This window comes from Tamandua tetradactyla, chromosome 25, assembly GCF_023851605.1.
Source record: "Tamandua tetradactyla isolate mTamTet1 chromosome 25, mTamTet1.pri, whole genome shotgun sequence".
Lineage (NCBI taxonomy): Eukaryota > Metazoa > Chordata > Mammalia > Pilosa > Myrmecophagidae > Tamandua > Tamandua tetradactyla.
Window position 1 is genome coordinate 4988645 of NC_135351.1, and position 23999 is coordinate 5012643.

The window sequence follows — 23999 nt, forward strand, 5'->3', positions numbered from 1 at the left end:
TTGAACATTTTTGACCAGTTATTCCAAATTCTGGATCTCCTCTGATTTTTAAAATGTTCATTTGGGCCATATTTTCCTGTTTCTTAGTATGGCTTGTAGCTTTTTGCTGTTATCTAGTCATCTGATTATCTTGATAGATTTATTCTGAAGTTGGTTTCACTTCCTTTTCTGGAGTTTTGTTGTTGATTGGGTTTGTGTTAAGGCTCTTCTATGACAGTTGGGTTGCCAGTTATTTCCAAGTCAATACAGAGCCAGCTATCCATTCAAGGGACACAGACCATATCCAAAGCATTCTGCAAGATCAAGAAAGAATCCAAACAACCTTTATTTCCCCTTTCCACTTTTCAAGGTTGCCCTTTTCTAGCCTACCCAGCAGATGGTGCCCTTCACCAACCCTCCTTTTTGACGTTTCCCTGCATGTCTGCTTTCCTGACCTTCCCAGCAGAAGGCAATGTTTAACAACCTATTCCCCTCAGCCCTAAGGAGTCCCTTTACCAGGTCTGCCTCTGATGTGGTCAGAACAGTGTTTTAATCTGTTGCCTAGTGTGGTGGTTTGAAGCTTTATATACCTCAGAAAAACATGTTCTTAAAGTTAATCCATTTGTATGGGTTTGAACCCATTATAAGTAGGACCTTTTTGATGAACCTGCTTCAGTTGGGGTGTGCCCATCTCTATCAGGATGGGTCTTAATCCTATTATTAGAGTCCTTTATAAGAGAATGAAGTTCAGACAGAGAGAAAGCCACAGCAAGTAAGAAGCTGAAATCAACAGACCCAGAAGAGAAGGAAGAAAACAGGAGATGCTGCCATGTGCCTTTCTGTGTGATAAAATAAGGACCAAGGGTCACCACCAGCCATCCCCAGAATGCCACAGTCTTGGGGATAAAGCATCACCCTGATGATGCCTTGATTTGGACATTTTCCAGGCCTCCAAACTGTAAGCTAATAAATTCCATTGTTTAAGGCCACCCATTTCATGGTATTTGCTTAAGCATCCTAAGAAACTAAAATACCTAGAATCCTTTCCGTTCTACCTGAGCAATTTCATTTAGCATTTCTTGTAGGCCCACTCTAATGGTGATGAATTCACTCAGTTTTTTGTTTTGTTTATCTGGCAATGTCATAATCGTCCTCTCATTTTAGAAACAAAGCTTTGCCAAATATTGAATTACTTGTTGGTGAGTTTTTTCCCTCTGCACTTTAAATGTGTCATCCCACTGCTCTCTGCCATCCATGGTTTCTAATGAAACATCAGCACTTAATCTTCTTGAGGCTCCCTTGTACATGATGGATTGTGTCTCTCTTGCAGCTTTCTGGATTCTTGCTGTGTCTTTGGTATTAACAGCTTAATTATAATGGGTCTTGGTGTGGACCTCTTTGAGTTTATTCTTTTAGGTGTTCATTGATATTCTTGGATGTATATATTCATATTTTTTGTTAAATGTGGGAAAATTTCAGCCCTTATTTCTATGAATATTCTCTCTGCCCCTTTCTTTCTTTTTCTCCTGGGACTCCCACATGCATATGTCGTTATGCTTGATCATGTAGCCTCTCAGGCTCTGTTCACTTTTTAAAATTTTTTCTTCATTATGCTATCCCGACAATGATTTCAGCTGTCTTATTTTCAAGTTCATGGGTTATTTCTTCTGCCAACTCCAATCTGCTGTTGAATTCCTCTAGGGATTTTTTTAAATTTCTGTTCCTGTGGGCTTCAGCTTTATTTGGTTCCTCACAAGTTCCATCTCTCTGTCAGTTCTTTGTGTTCATCTGTCATTTTTCTGAGTTCTCCTTAGTTCTTTGTCCATTTTTCCTTTAGCTCTTTTAGCATGTTTAGGACCATTTTTTAAAATTCCTTATCTTGTATGTCCCAGGTCTGATCCTCCTTGTTGATGGTTTCTCATGCTTTAAATCTTCTCCTTTGTGTAGACCATCGTTTCCTGTAGTGTGTGTGTATGTGTGTGTGTGTGTGTGTGTGTGTGTGTGTGTGTGTGTGTGTGTGTGTGTGTTGGGGAATCCTTTGTGAAACCTTGGCATTTTAGTACTTTAAGGTGTTATCCTAGGAATTTAGGCTCTGGGGTATCTGTTCCTTTAGTGTGTATCCATCTATTGTTTTGACCAAGCCTTCCTTGAATGCCAGGAGCCAACAGAGAGAGAGAGGGTTGGGGTAGTGGGTTGGGGCGGGGACAAGAGAGAGGGAGAAGGAGAGAGGACGTAAACACCTTTTCCAGTCTTTGCAGACTTGCCTATGTAAGTACTCTCCTTCTGTGCTCATGATTTAAGAGAATAGCTCGAGGCCACCATGTAAGAGCCACCTGGATCCTTTTTGTGCATGTCTCTTATCTTCAGCATATACTTGTATCACTGGGAGTTCTCCTGTTTGTATGGAGAATGTCTCCTCTTCCTTAGGAAACAGCTTCTTCACAGTCTCACACACTGGACTGAATGTCCTACAGCCAGCAATCCCTTGTCCTAGGCAGCCACTTGACTTCTCTCCCAGTGAGTCGGTGATGGGGAAAAGGGGCCATTCAGGGCACTGAGTGCCTATTGCTTTTGAGTAGCCTTTTTCTTTATTTGGTGCTTGCCCTGATCCTGCAGTCCTTTAACTGTTTTCTGGAGCTTTGAGAAAGATACTTCTATCAGTTCTTGCTGGTTGTTCAAAGCTTCTAGGGGATGGGGAGTGGGCCATTGAAGTGTTTAACTCTGCCATCTTGATTGAGCTTCCTATTTATTTTTAAATTGTTTTTATTTATTTATTTATTTTTGACATGGGCAGGCTCCAGGAATTGAACCCTGGTTTCCAGCATAGCAGGCAAGAACTCTGCCACTGAACCATGGTTGCCCGCCCGGGCTTCCTATCATTTTTAAGTTGCCTTTTTTTTGTTTGTTTGTTTTTTGTTTTTTGATTTTTTTTTAGTGCTCACCCAGTTACTGCTACCCTTTAAGTGTTTTTCCAGTACTCTGAGAAAGATGGTTCTGCCTAGTTTTGCTTGTTGTTTAAAAGTTTTTTGGGGAGAGTAGAACCTGGAGTATCTCACTTCTCTATCTTGGTGTCATTGCCATAGCCTCTATTTTTAGATAGATATTTCCTTTTTAGAAAACATTATCCATTTAATGATCACCCACCATGTGTTAGTCTTGCTAGGACACACAGCCTCTTGCCTTCTGGGAGCTAATTAGGGATAATCAGCCAAACACATCTGTCCCAGCTACTTGGGGGTGGGGGACAGGGCACCGTGAAAATGTTTGGCGGGGACTCAGGGTTATCTTCTCGAGGAAATGACATCTCACTGAGCCCTTAGGGTCAGCAGCATCTAGCCAGGTAAGAGGCTGGGAGGTGAATGCCCCCTAAAGGCCTGGGGGGGGGGGGCAGGGGTTACTATTACAAGATGGGGAGACTGCAGCCTCCAGTAAAGGAAAAAGGAGGCTGACAGCAGTTGTTCTTTCTTGTATGCAGTCTTACTCTCTGGACCACCTTCTCACGAGAATGGACCATAGGAAGCTGTGAGCTGAGTGATTGCATGCAGGCTTTCTCAGGGCCCTATGAAACAGGAATCAGCACCTGGATGTGTCTGGGTGCAGGGCCAGCTACAGACAGAACTGTCAGGCAGGCGACATATAATCCTTGCCATGGGGCTGTGAGGCAGGCACTAGTATTTCCGTCTACAGATGAGGAAATTGAGGCCTAGTAAGTTACCCAAGGCCACAGAGCTAAGAAATTACAGAAGTCAAGTTCAAACTCAAAAGAGAAAAGTCTAAGCTCTTTCTGCTCTCATATCCGCTCCCTTATATCCCCATAGTTCAGCCTTAAACCCCTGTCTTCCCAGCCTTTATCTGGGCAGCCTCTCCCCAGCTGACTCCTGCCCCAAGATTACCTTTTCCTGAAGTACCTCCTCCTGTCTGTGTCTGCAGTGTTCAGCTCCAGGAAAGAGGGTCTGTAGTGTCCAGAAGAGGGGAAGAAGGATAAAGAGATTTGACATTGCACACTTCATGGCCCTGATAGATAAATTCTCCACATCTTCTTCCTTCTTCATATCTTCTTATTCTTTTTGAAATATTGCATTCTTCTTTATATATTTTTCAAATTTCTTCTTTTGTTTGGAATCACTGTAAAGTTATTTTCTAAGGCTGTTCAATAGTTTAAGTTTCTGCCATTTGTTGTGTCTGCTGGGACTGGTCCAGGGTGTTTTCTCATTCATGTTTTGTAATTTTGGAAAAGGAGCTCATGTTCAATCAGGCCTTCTTAAGGGTTGGGAATCCTGTCTGGCCTGGTTTGAAGGTATTTTGTGTTTGCTTTAGCTTTGTAACCTGGGGTTGTTCCCAGCCATGACTCCTTTCTACATACAACTTCTTAGTTTGGGGGTTTTAGTTATCAGAGGAGTACAAATTCAGAGTTCAAACCGATTTGCAGAGAGCCCTATAGTTAAAGGTTCTCACTGAAACTTTTATTTATTTGTTTATTTTTTTACTGTTCCATACCCAGTCCAAGAAAATGAGTTCTTTTGCCAGTGGGCTACTTTTTTCTAGACCGTCCTTTCATTGAAAGGAGAGCACATTGTGAAGTATCACATTAAAGGGGTGGGAGGTGTCTTAGTTCCAAGCCTTTTTCTTTAATGCCCTGAACCTCAGCTGCTTTCTCTGGGCTTTCAGTTTTAACCTTTGGTCGGTGAGCTTGGCAGTACCCTCGCTGGGATGCCCTTTGGGTTTTTACTGCCTAGGTTCGGTGCTCTATTTCCTATCCCTGGATTTCTTTTGCTTTCCAGTGAGTCCAGCTCTGCATTTGAGTGATGTTTGTAATATTGTATCCAACATATAGAGGTGTTTTGTGCCCAGAGGCTATTTTTAGAAATGCTCTTCCTTCTAAGAAATGGAAGTTATTGTCTTCCATGATTTCTTAGAAATACGAAAAACAGCTCATCCTAGAGACGTTTCATCTGATGTCAAAAAGCAAGATGGTGGAACTTTGCCATAAGTTCTGTGGACGGTGATAGTTTTGACTGCTGTGTCCTGTCCATTTTCTTTACAGGGCACGGTTCTGAGGGGAGCCAGAGAGCTTCCGGAAGGCAAGCAGACATGTCCTTGGATGACATCAAGATGAGCTCTTCCGACTTCCTGGAGAAGAAGCACATTGACAGTGGGGGCTTTGGAACAGTGTCTTTGTGCTTCCATCGAAGCCATGGCCTTGTGGTCCTGAAGAATGTGTACAAGGGACCCAAGTGCACAGAGTGAGTGGACGCACGTGCGGCCCACCCCGCACAGCGGGGGCCATGGAGACGCTGGTCTGCGCGCAGGAGAAGGCTCGCTTCATAACTTCCGGGTCTTACAAGGGCTTTCAAGTGAGGCAGACCATAGTTTAAATCTCAGGATGCAGACTCCGCCAGGTGTGTGACCACTCCACCAGGCGGTTGTCATTCTTGCCCCCTTAGCTCAGTTCAGGCACCTGGAGCTTGAGGCTAGTGAAAAGTTCACAGCTAGTAAACAATGAAAGGCAAATGAAGGGGGAGGAACTAGAGAAAGGGGAAGAGAGACAGGGTGATGAGGGAGGCAATGCAGAGAAAATGGGGGTAGGCAGGGATCAGTGGAATGGGGCTGATTTCCTAGCTTCACAGTTTTGGCCAGCGAGTGTGAAAATAAAGGTGGCTCACTCAGAGGTTCACAGAACCCTCTCTTATAAAGTAACTGGTGGGGTAGTTTTACATTTTCCTTCTGGTTATGAGAGTGGCTGCGTTTTGTTTTTATTATACTGACCAATACCATCTGTTCCCAAGCTATGTTGCTGCCCTCCATGAATTTTTCATTCATTTTTTTATTGAGTTAACGTTTATTGAACACCCATAGACTGTTGTTGGGAGGCAGGAAAACAAAGATGGACAAGAAACCTGCCCTGCTTCTTACAGCTGTTAGTCTGTCCCTGGAAGAGATCAGTATGTACACAAGTGATTCTACAAGCATGGGGGACGCCATGCGTTGGAGGCATAACCCATCCTAACCTAGTCCCTCTGCTTCCCCAGGTACAATGAGTCCCTCCTTGAGGAGGGGAAGATGATGCACAGGCTGAAACACAGCCGTGTCGTGAAGCTCCTGGGCTTCATCATGGAGGACGGGATCTACTCACTTGTGATGGAGTACATGGAGAGGGGCAACCTGATGCAGGTGCTGAAGGGCGAGGTAGGTGCACCCTGCCCCTGGTGACTTGGTGCCGTGTGCCTGCCAGAGTCATCTCCTGGGGTTCTCTCGTACCTTGTCAACCTAAAATACTCCCTTTGTGAGTTGCTAGATATTTGGGACTTTCTGAAGTTAGCCTCTTGGTCAGTCTTCCTTGACTTCCCTGACCCTATCAGGAAGTCTTTCCTGCCTCTCAGTTCCTGCAGGTAGTTCTCTATATCACTCACTTGAAAAGTCACCTCTGTATCTCTGTATCGTAGTAGGCTTTTGACAATACCCATCAACCACTCTAGTTCCACAATTCAGAGGTAGGCCACATCTTAGTTTTCCAGATACTATGACAAAGACCACATGTTGGGTGGCTTCACAACCAGTATTGGCTCAAGGTTTCAGAGGCTAGAAGCCTTACTTCCTCCCAGAGTTGGAAGCTTTCTGGCTGGCTGACAATCCTTGGGTTCCTTGGCCTTCCCATCGTGTGGCAATGCTCTCTCCTTACTCTTCCACTGTCTTCTCTTCCAGTTCCATCTCTGGGTTCTTTTAACTTCCTGCTTCATCCCCTCTACATGGCTTTCTCTTCATAAAGACTCCAGCAGTGGGATGAATGCCCAACCTCATTCAGTTGGGATACACCTTAACTAAAAATAACATCTTCCAAAGATCCTGTGTATGGTGGATTCATAGCCACAGGAATGGATTAAGATTAAGAACTTTTTTTTTCTGGGGAACATAATTCAACCTACCACAAGTCATATCTTCATGAAGCACGTGTTCTGATGTGAGGTATGTGTATAGTGGCTAACAATTAAATTGTGATTGATTGGGTAAATCCTGCACACTAGAAATGACTGCAGGATAAGATGGAATATTAATGATTATACTTTGATACCATCCAAGAAACATTTATGTTAGATTAAATATAGAAAGTATAGGCAGCAACAGTGGATAAGAGTTAAAACCAGAAAAATAAAAATTGTTATCCATACCCAATAATTTAAAAACATTTTTGGAGTTTATGCAATTACTAAGAGCCAGGCTCTGTGCTAGTTGCTATGGAATGAGTAACAGATATGGCATAGACCAGGAAAGGAGGCAGATAAGTAAAAGGAGGCTATGGATATATGATACTCTGGTATCATCAGGTGCTGTGGGGGCTCAGGGGAGAAGCACCCATCTCAGCTTGGCAGATACAGCAAAGGCTTGAGCCAAATTTTGAAGTAGAAGTAGAAGTTTTGAAACTGGGAATTAAGGAGCAGCATTCTAGGTCAAGAAAATGACATGGGCCAAGGAGGAAATTTGGGGAGCTGAAAGTGACAGAGCATAGAGTGCATATAAGGAGTAGCAAAATATGATCGCCATTGTGGTAAAGGCAGAATCCCACTCTCTTACCCCACAACTGCCCAAAGCCAGGCCAGTTCTTTTAGGTCAACAGACATCTCTCAAAAAATACAAATACCTGTGAGAAGGATGATCTATACACATCATACAGTAATTTGATCAGATTGCTCACCTCCCCGAAACTAGATCAGATTGGCTGCATGAAATCAGCATTTTGATTGGACGAGTCGTTTGAGACACAAAGTGTTCTGCAAGACCAGGCAAACATAAGGGGCACCAGTTGGGGGTCAGGAAGAAAAGAGGGGGTGGGGGGTAGCAAGCAGTTTCACTGGCTCAGGTTTTCTCTTCCAAGTCCACCATATACTAAGGAAGAGGCCAGAAAAGTCTCCTGCTACTTTTCATACAGTAGTGTTACAGGCTGTTAGCTCTGAAGTTGAATTACAATTTGAATTCAATATTGTTTAGGCGATTGATTTGGGAAACTAACTTACATCATTAAAATTGTCTTTCCTGTTTACCAAAAAGCATACACATACATTTTTAGGAAACAGCCTGTTCTTTTCAATGTTAAGCAAAATGAATATTTAATCACTCTACTAAAAACTGCAATTGTCTATTAAGGCCAATGTCCATTTAACTGGAGTACAATGGGAAGTAAGGGTGGGCTGAGGATTGACACAGACCTGAAGCATCAAATCACCAAACAGATCTTAAATTCTCTTCAGAATGGTTTTAATATCACGCTATCTCATAGATTAATTTTCTGTGGTCATAATCAGGGAGGGCACATTCCCTTGCATTCTTTCTTCTCTTAACATGATTTCATGTACGTTGTTCCATTACATTGTTCACATATTTGATGTCAGTATAGTAACATATCATAGGAATGCACCACAGAGAATGTTTGCCTTTATATTCATTTATCCACTCATTCAGTAAGCATCCTTCTGTCCCAGATACCACATTAAGGACTAAGGATACAATCTTAATAATAATAATAATAATAATGACAACAACAACAGTTTTGTTCTCAAGGACCATAATTTTATAGTATTTATACGTTGCCAGCTTGGCATGGGATTTTTATTTCTACACTGACAAAATTCAACCTTAATACCTTGAGGATCCAAAATGAAGTCTTTCTTGGAAAGGGGGCTGGTCTCACAATTTACCGCAGTGCCGCACAAGCAGGGTAGAAAAAGATCTGGTGAACAGACTTGCAGGTTCAGATCCCACTACCCTTTAATGACACAGATGTTTTGGCCTGTTTGATGACTTTTCCATTTCACAGAGTTAATATCACTTGTTTCAGATCAGCATCCCACTTTCTTTAAAAGGAAGGATAATTTTGGAGACCGTTGAAGGGATGCTCTACTTACATCTTGAAGGTGTGATCCACAAGGACCTGAAGCCTGAAAATATCCTTGTTGATAACGATTTTCACATTAAGGTAAATCATAATCTATAAGCTTCTAGAAGGCTGGGGTTATTTTTGAGCTTAGCTTATAATTAGTGATGCCAAAAGGCTCTACCAAGATAAAAAGAAACAGACTTTATGGAGTTGGGAAAGACTTGTAAGGATATAACTCATATCTTCTTGGAAGAAGCGAAATTGAAAGCTTCTTTCCTAGATATTTTCTTCCTCCTCCATTAGAGACATTGAGATGGCAACCTTCAAGGGTTACCTTGTTCACCTTGAATGGGCCATTCTCCTCATCATTTTCCCCGGGAAATCTCTGTGACTCTCTGAGACCCACTACCCTCCTCTGAGGGTGTGTCCAGCAACACCCTTAAAATCCAGAAATGACCTGAGAGCCCAGTCAGCAGTGAGTTGGCCGTTTTGGCATAAAGAAAACCTTCTGTTCTGAAATTTGGCTGCATCAGTAGTTTTTATTTGGTCATTTACCTCCACCTCCCCTTTTTTGTTTCAGTTTCCTTTTGAAAACTCTTACCGGAAGTGGCTTTCAGGGGAAGGGTTCAGGAACTGCTTACACAGGTGGCCCACTGGACCAGAAGATTCTACTGTCATTAACACTTTGTTCTAGTCTTGGGAAGACTTTTATTCCTATGTCTTCAAAGGAAGGTTCTTTCTTTACATTAATAATGTAATCCATTTTGTTCTGGGCGAAACCAAGATAGAGTAGCCTTGCTGTGGATTTTAAGATAATCCCATGCCAAAATTCATCCCAGAATATTTTCTTGGATTATTAGCAAAAGTGTAACTGTCCCCTCTGACTCTTTTTTAACTGTGTCAGTCTGTATTTTGTCCTGCAATCTCTGCTTTATGAATGACCTTGATGTGTTTCTCTCTGCTGCTTTGTTTTTCTCCTCTTTCCCATCCCATCTTCTCTTAGGTTCATGCTACCAACTCAAAACAAGTAGCATCCCAGTCATTATCCCCAGTGTGTCTTTGGAATTCTTGGAAACCCACTTCCATGGGCCTCTGGACACCATCTGGGAAAACAGAAGGTGGATTACTTAGTCACCATCTGCTATACGAATAGGAAGTCAGCTGAGAAGAAAATACCTTTTTTTTTCCCTACCCACAGAATTAGTTGAATAGACAGAGTAAATGAGGAATTAGAATAAACATGCTTTTTTGTTGTTTTTGATAATGTCAAGAATGTCTTTTGCTTTTCCCTTCTCCCACCCCAGCAAATTCCCTTCCTCTATTGCATAAGAATTCTGATACCAGAATTTTACCTGGATATTTCTTGGGGTGGGATGTTGGGGGGATTTTCCAGATTGGCTGAGAAAACATAAAAGTTTCTATGAGTCTGTGACTGGCAGTCATCTTTCATTTAAAACAGAAGTAGCTGTTTTAAACCTGCCTAGTGCAATCATTTCTGGAAAATTCACTTTATCTCACATCTACTGGATAAGCCCAACATTTAAAGCCAACCCTGTCTTGCCTTGTGTCCTTAGCAGAACAATCCCAGTGCTTTGATCTCTTTTGCAGATAGCTGATCTTGGCGTTGCTTCCTTTAAGATGTGGAGTAAACTAACTAAAGAGAAACATAATGAGCAGAGGAAGGTGACAGTGACAGGAACTTCTAAGACAAATGGCGGCACCCTCTGCTACCTTGCCCCTGAGCACCTGAATGATGTCAACGCAAAGCCCACGGAGAAGTCAGATGTGTACAGCTTTGCCATAGTACTCTGGGCAATTTTTGCTAATAAGGAACCATATGAAAGTAAGACATTTGTAGACGAGTGGGATTTGGGTACTAATCAAAAGTTCTCATGTGAAATAATGGACTTCAGTGAAATCAATTAAGATACATACTTCTCTCTTTAATGTCCGTCTCACACACTAGACTATACTCCGAGGGCTGGGACCACATCTGATTTATTTACTGCTGTTTTCCTGGCATCTTAGCCCACAATGCCTGGAACACAGCAGGTTATTGTTGAATCAATGAGTGACCCCAGTTGAGGAGTAAGGGATCACGGAACCGAGGGCAGCTGTGATAAGGGATCACGGAACCGAGGGCAGCTGTGATAGCGCCTCTGAGTTTGAGAGGTGCTGAAAATTCCAAGGGTCTCCCTGGACAGGGCAGCTTGCTTGCTCCTGCTTCTGAAGACTTGCCTTTCCTACTCCAAGGCATATGCTTTGTACTCTCATTCATTCACTTACTCCTTCGTTCGAATAATTATTTTTCCCAGTGTCTATTGCGGGCATTCTAACTGGCATTGGAAGTATAAAGGTGAGTGAAACATGGTTCATGCAGGAGAATGGTTACATAAATAAGCATTCTTCATGTTTCAGTACCTAAACATATGGACATTTTCCTATCCATTCTAAGGGTGGTTTTTAAATTACGTCTCTTTGCCCACTGTCTCTCAAATCTCTCTCTCTCTAGCTCTGGCCTGGATCTCCAGGCTCCTGTAAGTCAGATCCATTACCTATCCCAGTGGATTCTCTAAAGTAGCATTTCTCCAAACATGTCCATCAGTGAAATGTTCTCCATGTATCCCAGCCACTTTCCTCCTCTTCTGAGATTCAGAAAATGGCATCACCATCCACCTAACTAGTTACCCAACCAGAAACCTTAAGAGTCTCCCCAGATTTAACCTTGTTCTTCATCTCCCATGTCCAGTCAGACATGAGAACCTGTGACTTCAGGATATATTTTCTATCTAGCTAGCTATCATCTATCTCTCTGTCAATTCAAGAGGTACCTTGAATCCATCCACTTCTTCCTCTCTATTTTGTTCAAACCCTTCTTATTTCTCTATTTTGTTCAAACCCTTCTTATTTCTCTTGCAGGCTCCTTGTCTATCTCATTTGTATCCTCATCCAGGCCATCAATCACACTTCAGCCCAATGGTTGTCCTAAAAGGCAAATATCTCAGTCCCCGTGACACTCCCCAGGGCATCAGGATGGAATACCGGACTCTTTATGTACTGGCCTTTATTTTTCTGTCTGGTCGTATCTCTCCTTACCATGCAGTCTGCCTTTGTCAGTGTGCCAAGTTATACTGAATTACATCTCATTTCTGTGATGCATCATGCTTTTACTAACTTCCCTCTGCTCAGATCCTGCTCACCCAACTTGGAATCTTCCTGGAATCCTCCCTCCCATTCTTTACCTGGATAACTCCTTCTTATTTTTCTGAACTCAACACAGTCTTCTTCTCTGACCTTCCAGAGCTGGTGTGTTACTTCTTTTGTATCAATTATTCCTTTGTGTTTCGTGTCACTGTCATTGCACTGAGTTCCTTTAAGGCTAGTGGTGGGCTCTATTTGTTTTTGTTTTAAACTCTGGAGTATGCTGTTGGCTTTACCCAGATATTTCATGTATTCTCTCAAGAGACAGCTTTGCTGCCAGTTCTGTCTTTCATCTGCAGAAATTAAAATGCAGTTTGATCATCTCTGCAAAGGGATATATTGGCTCCTTGTCCCAAGCCCATGCTACCCCTGCTTGATGGAAAGCATGCCCTAGGCAGAGAGGGATTGGCACCAATTGTCCCGATTCTGTCACCTCCCTGCCCAAGAGAGGCGCAGTGCCTGGGAATTGCAGCTCAAGCCCCTCTTTGCCTTCTAGATGCTATCAGTGAGAAGCAGTTGATAGTGTGCATTAAGTCCGGGAACAGGCCAAATGTGAATGAGATCATTGAGCACTGCCCAAGGGAGATCATCTGCCTCATGAAGCTGTGCTGGGAACCAGACCCAGAAGCCCGGCCAACGTTTACAGGTAAAAGCACACTTGACGACTGTGTAGGGTCCATCCCCTACAGTGATGTTTTTGGGAACTTGGTTGGGTCTTCTGAAGATCAAGTTCCCTTTATTCATAATTGCAAACGATTTTTGTTCAATGAAAGATGCTATCCCACCCAAACTAGGAAGGTGTATGAGGTTCTCATTTCATGGCTCTTTTTATTTCTTCTCCCCTCCCCTTGCTTAGCTGCCATCTCTGTAGTATATTTTATAATTTAGACTTGGAGAAAGTAAGGACGGGAAGGTTTGCACATCCTTACACCTCTTCCCCATTTCCGTGTTTTATATAGGGTCTTGAGAAGGGAGTAGAGGAAAGAAGAAAATCAGGTGAGAAAATAAAAACAGTGGGGAGGGGGTACAAGGGTAGTTCAGTGGTCGAATTCTTACCTGCCATGTGGAAGACCCAGGTTTGATTCTCAGTCCATGCACTTCCCCCAAAACAAAAGAAAACAAACAAAAATTCAACAAGTGGTGCTGCAATAATGGGATACTCACATGGAAAAATAATGAAATGTGACCCCACCATACAGCATACAAAAAAAAAAGTAGAAAGCACTAAGGAGGCTACAAGGAATTTTGCCACCATGTTTCTGCTCTGAGAAAACAAAATTCAAGCACCACCACCCACCCATCCCCACCAGAGAAGTAGAGGGGTCCTCCAATTTAGTTGTCTGTTTTTTAATGCTCTCAGCCTTAATCGTCTCCTAGCTTCGTTACTTCTCTTCTCTCATGTCTTTTTCAGCATTTTTTTTTTAACTAAAGCTTTTATTCTGAGATCATTGTGGGTTCACATTCTGTTGTATAGTACAGAGAAATGCCATAGACCCTTTCCCCACTTTCACCCAATGGTGACATCTTGCAAAATTGTTGAATGATATCACAGCCAGGACACTGACAATGACACAGTCAAGATACAGAATGTGGACCTGGCCAAAGGATCTGTCACATTGCCTTTTGTAGCCACACCAATTTCCCTCCCACCCCTACCCTTGTTCCTTCCTGGCAACTGCTAATCCATTCTCCAATTCTAGAATTTTGTCATTTCAAGAATGTATTGTGTATTTGGAACTGAAGGGATACAGATTGTGCAGCAGGACTGATTGTAAAAATTCAGAAATGGACAGTACAATACTACCTAACTGTAATACAATTATGTTAAAACATTGAATGAAGCTGAATGTGAGAATGATAGAGGGAGGAGGGCTGGGGGCACAAATGAAATCAGAAAGAAAGATAGACAATAAAGACTGAGATGGTACAATCTGGGATGCCTAGAGTGTATAATGATAGTGACTAAATGTACAAATTTTAAAAATGTTTTTGCATGAGGAAGAACAAAGGAATGTCATTACTGTAGGGTGCTGAAAATAGATGGTAATTAATATTTTAAAATTTCAACTTTTGTGTGAGACTAAAGCAAAAAATATTTATTTGGTACAAAAATTATATTTTGACTAGAGCATTTCCTAATATAACTTATGTCGACAGCTTAATTGAACACCATAAGTACATGGAACCTTGAGTAGGGCATGAGATTTTGTAGGTTTGTCCAGAGTGATACCCCAATAAACCCCAAAGTGATTTGAACAGTGAATAAAAAAGTATTTGCAAAGCCCCCTTTGGGGAATGGTGAGAACAGGGGATATTATTGATATTCTCACAAACAGTGTAGACAACCAAAGCTATAGACTGAGCCCCAGTCTTGGGGTTTGTTCGTATGAAACTTAACCCCACAAAGGTTAGGTCAAGCCTACTTAAAATTAGGCCTAAGAGTCACCCCCAAGAGAACCTCTTTTGTTGCTCAGATGTGGCCTCTCTCTCTCCAGCCAACACAACAAGCAAACTCACCACCCTCCCCCTGTCTATATGGGACACGATTCCCCGGGGTGTGGACCTTCCTGGCAATGTGGGACAGAAATCCTAGAATGAGCTGAGACTCAGCATCAAGGGATTGAGAAAACCCCTAGAATGAGCTGAGACTCAGCATCAAGGGATTGAGAAAACCTTCTCGACCAGAAGGGGGAAGAGTGAAATGAGACAAAATAAAGTGTCAATGGCTGAGAGATTCCAGAGTCGAGAGGTTATCCTGGAGGTTAGTCTTATGCATTAAGTAGATATCACCTTGTTATTCAAGATGTAATGGAGAGGCTGGAGGGAACTGCCTGAAAATAAAGCTGTGTCCCAGTAGCCATGTTTCTTGATGATGATTGAATAATGATATAGCTTTCACAATGTGACTGTATGATTGTGAAAACCTTGTGTCTGATGCTCCTTTTATCTACCTTGTCAATAGACGAGTAGAACATATGGAATAAAAATAAATAATAGGGGGAACAAATGTTAAAATAAATTTAGTTTGAAATACTAGTGATCAATGAAAGGGAGGGGAGGGGTAAGGGGTATGGTATATATAAATTATTCTTCTGTTTTTGTTTTTTTTCTTTTTCTGAATAGATGCAAATGTTCCAAGAAGTGATCATGATGATGAATATGTAACTATGTGATGATATTGTGAATTACTGATTATATATGTAGAACGGAATGATCAAAATAGGAATGTTTGCATTTGTTCGGTGTTTTTTGGCATTTAAAAAAGTAAAATAATTGAAAATAAATAAATAAATAAAAGAATGTTAGATAAATGGAATTGTACAGGATATAACCTTTGGGTATTGGCTTTTTTCCACTCAGTATAATTTTCTGGAGACCCATCCAGGTTGTTGGTGGTAGAGAGAGTTCATTCCTTTTTATGGCTGAGGAACTGTCCGTAGTATGGATGAACCATAGTCTTTTTGACCATTCACTCCTGATTTTTACATTTTCTTTCTTTCTCATAAAGACTCTGGATTTTATTCAAACCTTCAGTGTTTGTTGACCTTCTCTGGCATCGCCCCAGTGGGGGAAGGAAGGCTGCTACCTTGTTAGTGCCAGGTGGAGGTAGAAGTCCAGGTTTCCCCCTCCCCCACCACTGACACCTGAGGTGGGGCTCCTCATTACTTCAGGTGGGGGGGGGGAGTGCCAGTGGAACCCGTGTGGTCTCCACAGACGCTGTGATGGAAGTGACCTCATTACTGCTGGATGACAAAGGGCCTAAACTCTCCACTAGGCCTCCTCTGACATGTGCCTGGTAAGGGGAAAGGGGCCCCTCATTATTGCCAGATAGGGTGGAATTCCAGGCTACCTTGTGGTCACCACTGGCATCGTATGGTTGGCCTTCTCTGAATCAAATTTGTGGGGATACAGGGGTATCTCATTACTGCCTCATGTTCAAGTCCAAGATATTCCCCACTCAGCCTTTCCTGGTGGGGATGGGGCTGGAGCTCCAGTTTCTTCTGTGGTATTTGATTCGAGTAGAGTAGTTACTATCTGAAGGTTTTCTGTCTTGGTAGGATGCCCCTGCTTAGTGCTTTGTCTAGAGAGAGCAGGCTTTAGGTGGGGCTTTTTTGGTATGTGCCTGTTGGCGTCTCTGGGTTACCAGCTTCTTCAGGTCCAAGTCTGAGATATAAGAGGCAAAAAAAGCCCTAGCAAATCCACTGTTGCACCTTTCTTCAGATCCTGAGGTTCCTGACTGGTCTGCCTTCTTCTCTTCACCATTCCAAGTCTTCTTATGTTTGTTTTATACGTAATACCTAGGGGGGTTTTAGTGGAAGATTAAGAAAAAGTATGTTCTAGTCCATCTTCCCGGAAGTGGAAGTTGATTTTTTTTTTCTTTTAATGCTAGTAACTAACACTTTACACAGAGTCTGTACTCTGAGTACCTCTCCTATCATGAACCTGATGCCAGAGGCCCAGGTACAAGGACTCCACCCATCCCTGTGCACTCAGAGATGAACTCACATCAGGTAGCACTGAGCCAGTTGGCATGGCATTACAGGTTATTAGTGAGGAGCCCCTGGTTTCAGTATCATCCTATCCCTTATCTGTCTGGTCAGTCTTTTTATCAGAGTCAGTGATTTGGAGCTTATATTTTTATTTTACTGCTTTGCCCACAGATTGAGGTGTGAATAATTCAAAGATTTTAGATTACTCATATTTTAAGTTTTAATTCAGAAAGTACTTAAGAAATTTAAAGTACTCTTTTTTTCCATATAGGCATTGAAGAAAAATTTAGGCCCTTTTATACAGAACAATTAGAAGAAAATGTAGAAGAAGATGTGAAGAATTTAAAGGTAGGTAATATAGCAGATGCCCAAAATATTAACTTATCATGACATAGATATTATTGATCATGAAAACAGTATGATTCCTTACTGAGTTTTGAGGTAAGCTAGCTTGTTAAACAAATTTTTTAAAATTAGTATTTTTATGCAAAATCATCAAGTTGGCCTGCCGGATCCATTCCTCCATCAAAACTCATGAAATGAGAGAAAATATATATAGCAAATACGAAAATAGAAGTACAACATCTCAAGAAAAGAATGGAATAGGTGAGTCAGTCGTCTTGAGGATTCTTGAAAGATAGAAAGCCAACAGATTTAAATCTGCTGAGCTGTAGCAGAAAAAGTATTTACCCAAGCTATAATGCTTAGGCAGAAGTAGAGGGGGGAACAAGCGTTGAGTCAATGTTTAGAAGAAACAGCACAGTCACCAGGAATGTTGGACGGGGAAAGTCATATGAGAGAGCCATACTTTTGCCAGCTAGAAAAGTTGGCTCTTTCTCTTATTTCCTCGTGCTAAGTTACAGATGGGAGCAGCATCTGCTTAGGAATGAAGCAGGGAGTTTGTTACCTAGGGTCAGAGAGTCCAAGTACCACCCAACCCCAAGAGACCTCCACCACGAAACATACTCGGGAACAAGCTCCTGCCATAATTCTTCCCACAACACACCCCCATAGTCATGAAATTCAGAAGACTGAAGTAAATAGAGATTTTAAACTCCAAAACAAAACTAAAACAGAAAACCAAGAATTGCCAAACTTTGAGGGAAATTTACACTGTGAGAGAGAGGCATTCAATGTAAACCAAGAAAACAGTGAAGGAGACATCAGACAAAATAGACATTAAGGCAAGAGAGCATTATTACAAACAACAAGGATTACTTTGTAATGAATAAAAATTCAATTCACTGAGAAGATAATAACAGCATTAAATACATATATGCCCTTACAAAGCAAGAACTTAGAGAACTAAAAGGAGAAACAGACAAACCCACAGTCATAGTTGAAGAATGCAGTACAGGTCTCTCTTTAAATTATAGACCAGACAAAAAATCAGTAAGGATACAGTAGATTTGAAGAACATGATTAGCATACTTGACCTAATGGAAATATATAAAGCATTGCACCTAAAATTCAGAATATCTGCCTTTAAAGAGTTTTCCAGAACATCAGAACATTTAAAAAAAAAATGACCACATACTGGGAAATAAAACAAGTCTCAGCCAATTTAAAAGGACTTAACCACATAAAGAATATTCTCTGAAGGTGTTTCAGTCATGCTAGAAATTAATAAGAAAAAGAAAATTTGAGATTCACAATGTGATGAGAAGATGGGTACAAAAAATAAATCACAATGGAATTTAGAAAATATTTTGAACTGAAGATTAACAAAAACTGCATCTTAAAACTTGTAGACTGCACATTGCAAAGAAGTACTTAGGACTATCATCTTAAATGTATATATATTTGAAAGGAAGAAAGGCTGAAAGCCAATTATCTAAACATTATTTTCAAGAAGATAGCAAAATAAACGTAGAGAAAATAGAAAAAAGTTAATTATAAGGAAAAGAGCACAAATTAGTGACATAGAAAACAACTAATAGAGAATCACGAAAGCCAAATGTTGGTTCTTTAAAAAGGCTAATAAAACTGAATAATTAAAACTGATCAAGATTCACCAAGACAGGGCTGAAATAATGAATAAGGAGGTATCACCACAGCTTCTGAAGACATTAAAATGATATTGAGGATATTATGAACAACTATTTGGTAATTAATTTTAAAAATTGAATAAATACAGATTTCTAGATAAAAGGATAACTTATGGAAACAAACTAAAACAGAAAACCTAAATATTCCCATAACTATTAAAGAGATTGACTTAATAATCAAAAATCTTCCCACAAATAAAATTCCAGAACCAGATGGCTTCTTCAGTAATTTCTACTAAATATTTAATGAAGAAATTAACCCGGTCTTATGCAAACTTATTTAGAAAATAAAGACGGGAATTCTCCTAATTTATAACCTGATTCCCAAGTCTGAAAAAGAATTTTCAGGTAAAGAAAATTCCAGGCCAATCTCACCTAACAATATAGATAGGAGAATCCTAAATAAAATAAAAACAGATTGAATCCATCAGTGGACAAATGACCAAACTGGGTTTACTCCCAGAACGCAGTCTGTTTAACCTTGAGAAATTCTGTTGTAGATCACTACAATATCCTGTTAAAAGAGAAAAAAAATAGTATATTTTCAATAGATGTAGCAAAAGCAATTGATAAAATGTAATATTTATTCATGATTAAAAATGCTTAAAAATACTTAAATTATTTTTGAGATAGAATAGTAGTTTAAGAGCAGGAGATTGGTAATCAAAATGCTGCTTGGTTTCAAATCCTTCTTTCACCATTGACTGGCCATATAGCCATTGGTGTGTTACTTTCATGCCAACATGGCTGTTTCTTCATCTGTAAAATGGGATAACAGTTTTTACTTCATAGGTTTTTTTATGAGGATTAGAAGAGGTACATCCTACAAAGCACTGAGCAAAGTGTATGTACATGCACGGCTCTCAATACATTATTGTTGTTGTTATTAAAAACATTTTATGTCAATTTTAACAAACATGATATAACCACACATGTATGAAAAAATCTGATAGTAACTCTTAGGAAATTAAAATGGTTCTGCCTCCTTCATGTTTATTTGAAATTGCTGTGCCTTGAGCCTCATGACCAAGAAGCCAGTTATCAGGAAATAGATTTTCACGTTAACTACTCAAATCAAGGCAAAATATTATACTCCATCTACAATAGAAGCAATAAAAGCATCTACAATAGAAGGCTAATCAGAAAGTAAGTACTTTTTCTGTTGTGTCCCTCAGATAAGCTAGTGTCCTGTCTGTGCTAAAAAAAAAATTATAGTATTAGCAAAGTAGAAATAAGAGGGAAATTCTTTACCTAGTCTGATAAAAGGTTGTTTTGAAACACCCACAGAAAATAGACTTACTTATGAAATGTGAACAGCTTCATCATTTCAAGTCAGCGTGGTACTCAAAGCACTATTTACTTCATTAGAACAAGAGAAAGAAGAGTTATAAGGTTGGAAAGGAAGAAACAAAACTGGTCGTTATTCATAGGTGTTGTATGTACATAGATGATATGTACACAAAAAATTCACAAGAATCTTTCTGAGTCAGTAATACTGTTTAGCTGGTTATTAAATCATTATATAAAAATCAATTATAACCCTGTGTATCCACCATCAATAATTAGAAAATGGAAAGTTTTAAAAGATAGCATTTATAATAGCATAAAAATAAATTACTAGGTAGGAATAAATCTAACAAAAGATATATATTCTATGGGGAAAGTATAAAACCTTCCTGATAGACATAAAACAAGACTGGAGTAAATGAAGAAATATACCATTTTACTTTGTGGATTGGAAATCAAAATACTGTAAAAATGCCAATTCTTCCCCAATTGATCATTGATCTCTAGAACTTTTTAGTTATATACTATAGTTTATATTCATGCATGTGTACACACACACACACACACACACATACAATGTTAGTTTTGTGGCAAGTCAGTGGAGGTAATGGAACTTGATAAACTCATTCTGAATTTAAGAGTAAACAAGATACTCTAGAAGAAGAACAGGACTAGTGGTGGGGAAGGGTTTGTCTTATCAGATTTTTATCGAAAATTATTAAAAAGCTATACTAATTAAGACATAGTGGTATCATTGTAGGATAGACAGAGACCATTGAAATGGAAGTGAGAGATCCACACATGTACAACAGCTTGATTTTGACAGAGGGGTCACTGCAGATAGTGTTGTCAATAAAGGGCATGTAACTATTGGATATCCATATGGGAAAAAAATGAAATTGGACTCCTACCTTATACTATAAAAAATCAAGTCCAGGTTGATTTCTGATATAAAATGAAAATCAAAATTCTATAGTTATTGGAAAATATAGGAGAATTTCTTCATGTCCTCAGTGTAGGGAATGGTTTTTTAAACAGAACCCAAATGCCTTAATTGTAATGGTAATAGGTAAATTTGATTAATTAAAGAACATTTTTTCACAATCAAAAGAAACCATTAAGAGAATGAAAAGAGAAACCATACAATGGGAGAAGGTAACTGCAGTACATGTAACTAACAAAGGTCTTAAATGTATACCATATAGAGAAATCTTACAAATAAAAATGAAAAAGACAGGCAACCCAATTAAGAAATGGATGAAGTATTTAAATGGGCACTTCACAAAAGAGAATATTCATGTGGCCTATAAACAGAAACAAAGGTACACAACCTTACTGAGTTGTCAGAAAATGCAAATTAAAACCACAAGGTGGTGGTGGTTTGGTATATGCGAATCCTGTATGATTGCTCTGTAAACCCACAACTTCTCTGGTAAAGAAAAAAAACACAACAGATATACCCATCTACTATGTTGATGCACATGGAGAAACTTTACTGAAGGACATAAAAGAAATCTAAATAAATGGTGAGATGTGTTTGTGGGTGGAAAGACTTGATATAATCAAGCTGTCATTTCTATCCAACAGAATTTATAAATGGAGGGCATTCCTAATTAAAATCCCAACAAACTGTTTATGGAACGCAACAGCTGAATCTTAAGTTTGCATGAAAGAAGAAATGCATAAGGATAGCTAAGAAAATTCTGAAGAAGGAGATTCAAACAGTTTAGCATTGGTGCAGGGAAAGTCAAGTGTATTGATAGAACAGTCTTTCTCAAACTGGGTTCTCCACAAGCAGATGCTGAAGATGGAGAGTGAGGTACAAGGAAAGAGGAGGAATTGAAAGTGAGCAGGGGAAGAAGTCAAATTGCAATCTACCCTGAGTGACAAAGAGATAATGGCAACCTGGCAGGCAGGGAATTCTGGAAAAGTTGCCCATCAGAGTCATCACACATGAGGCTGAAATGGCCGGGCCTTTAAACCCCTGACCTCTCTCTGTCCCTCAATGTGGGTTACCTGGGAGGGGCTGACCTTGCAAGGCAGACTGGAGTAGTTGAGCAGACTCAGTTGCTGACAGCAGGAGGCTGCTGACTGAACTCCTTGGAACTGGACAGCAAATCCTTCTGTGAGGCATTTGACGGGCACATTGCTGTGTCTACTACAAAGTCCAAAATCAGGTCCATGTCTATCTCTTAAGCTAGACAAAATTCACAAGACATAAAAAGATTATTGCATTTGACTTCATGGAAATGAAAACATTAAAGGAGAAAATACTTTCATTGCATTTAAGAAATGCAACAAAACAAAACCAAAAAATAAATATATATATTTATAAAATAAATATAACCTCAAAGGAAAAAACAGGCAAAGCAGGCAATAAAAGAAGAAATATAATTGATCAACACAGTTCAGAAAAGACATTTGGCCTCAACATAGAAAAGCAAAATGAGTCAAGTATAAATTTTCATCCGGAATACTGGCACCATTTTTGAAAGATTGATAATGTTAAGTGTTTGTGACAATGCAGAATAACAAGCAGTCTCTTACACTATTGAGAGTGTAAATTGGCGATATTGGAAGGTAATTTTGAAGCACCTATCAAACTTTTGCTACAGCTCTTCTTTATCCTTTTCACACATGTGTGCAAAAGTGTAGCTTTTGGAATTCTTTGCCCCTTGGTTTGTAAGAGTGAAAAGCTAGAAACAACTCACATCCATAAATAGATGCCCTAGATTATAATTCATTCAAACTACAGAATACTATAAGCCATTTAAAAGAACACACTAGATTGATATGCAATGGCCTAGAAAGATCTTCAAGTCTAGTTAGTGAAATGGTGTTACAAAACAATCCTTAGACTGTGATTCTTTCAATGCTTTAAAAAAAATTATTTGTATATTTCCAGAATTATGTATGCAGATGCATAGAGAGGGAATGAGGAAGGAGCACATCAAATTCTGGGCAATAATCACTAGTAGGGAAGGGGAGAGAGTAGAGGGTGGGAGGAAGGGCATTCAAGTGTTGCTGTGTGTTGTGTTACTGCATCATTTGAATTTTTAAAAGGGGTGTGTATTAACATATTTTGTGTAAAAAAACTATTAAAAGAAAACTGTTGCCTTTATCAACATATAGTGACATAAAAATGCTTATCAGGTCAAGTAAAAAGCAAAGTACAAAGTGTTACAAAGTATGAACAGGAAATTCTCTTCATTTTCCCCCAAATCATTACTATATTTATTCAGTTATTTTTTGACCACCAAATTATGTAGCGGGCATTCTGCTAAGGACAAAAAGCAAATGTAATTAGGAAAAAAAACTTGGAAGGGCCACTACCAACAGAGTTATGTTTCCTCTTTGGGTGAAGGTACTATAAGCAGATTTTCTTTTTTTTTTTTAACATGGGCAGGCACCGGGAATCGAACCCGGGTCCTCTGGCATGGCAGGCAAGCATTCTTGCCTGCTGAGCCACCGTGGCCCGCCCAAGCAGGTTTTCTTTTTAAACTAGTTTTCTACATTTTCCATAATGAATATTATTACTTTTATAAGGAAAAAAACCATTGCTTTTTGTTTAAATACACTTATTACCTTAAGAACTATGTGAAATTTCTGCCTTCTGAAAGAGTTATTACTCTCATTAAAATTTTCTGGAACTGAATATTTTCTGGCTGTTTACTGAAGTGTATATTTATGCTCTTAATTAATAGGAAGAGTATCTGGAACAAAATGCAATCATGAAGAGAGCACAGTCAGTCCATGTGGATTGTGTCGCAATACCTCCTAGCAGATCAAATTCAGGTAACTTAACACTATTATCTAAAATATATTTGTTCGTTTTTGTGTTTACTCCTTCATTTACTCTCTAAATTACTATGTAGGACCATATGGGAAAGAGAAGAAACTATAAAAGGCAACACCTGGTTTAAAGGAATTTATAATATACGGAGTAGCTGAGATACACATATCTAAAATATTAAGTAACAAGGTACTCACCAAAATCACAGAATATCCTAGATATACAAGCCTAGTGTATCTCGTTGAGGGAAAGTGACAATTTTGGAAAAAGAGGGAACATATGTGAGAACAAAGCCTTTGCAAAACTCAAAGATGACAGTATCTGGAGTACAA

General features: G+C 39.7%; 1 protein-coding gene across 4 annotated transcripts in view; it reads left to right on the plus strand.

Moving 5' to 3' along the window:
* RIPK1 (receptor interacting serine/threonine kinase 1) overlaps nt 1-23999 on the plus strand; it is a 61140-nt gene that overhangs the window by 21290 nt on the left and 15851 nt on the right. For all 4 annotated transcript variants that reach the window (XM_077143423.1, XM_077143424.1, XM_077143420.1 and 1 more), the window contains exons 2-8: nt 5024-5222; nt 6009-6165; nt 8810-8947; nt 10457-10691; nt 12546-12695; nt 16811-16887; nt 23579-23669. In XM_077143423.1, the coding sequence (XP_076999538.1) occupies nt 5071-5222; nt 6009-6165; nt 8810-8947; nt 10457-10691; nt 12546-12695; nt 16811-16887; nt 23579-23669 (1000 nt within the window). In that variant the 5' untranslated portion in view covers nt 5024-5070. The remainder of the gene's footprint in view (nt 1-5023; nt 5223-6008; nt 6166-8809; nt 8948-10456; nt 10692-12545; nt 12696-16810; nt 16888-23578; nt 23670-23999) is intronic.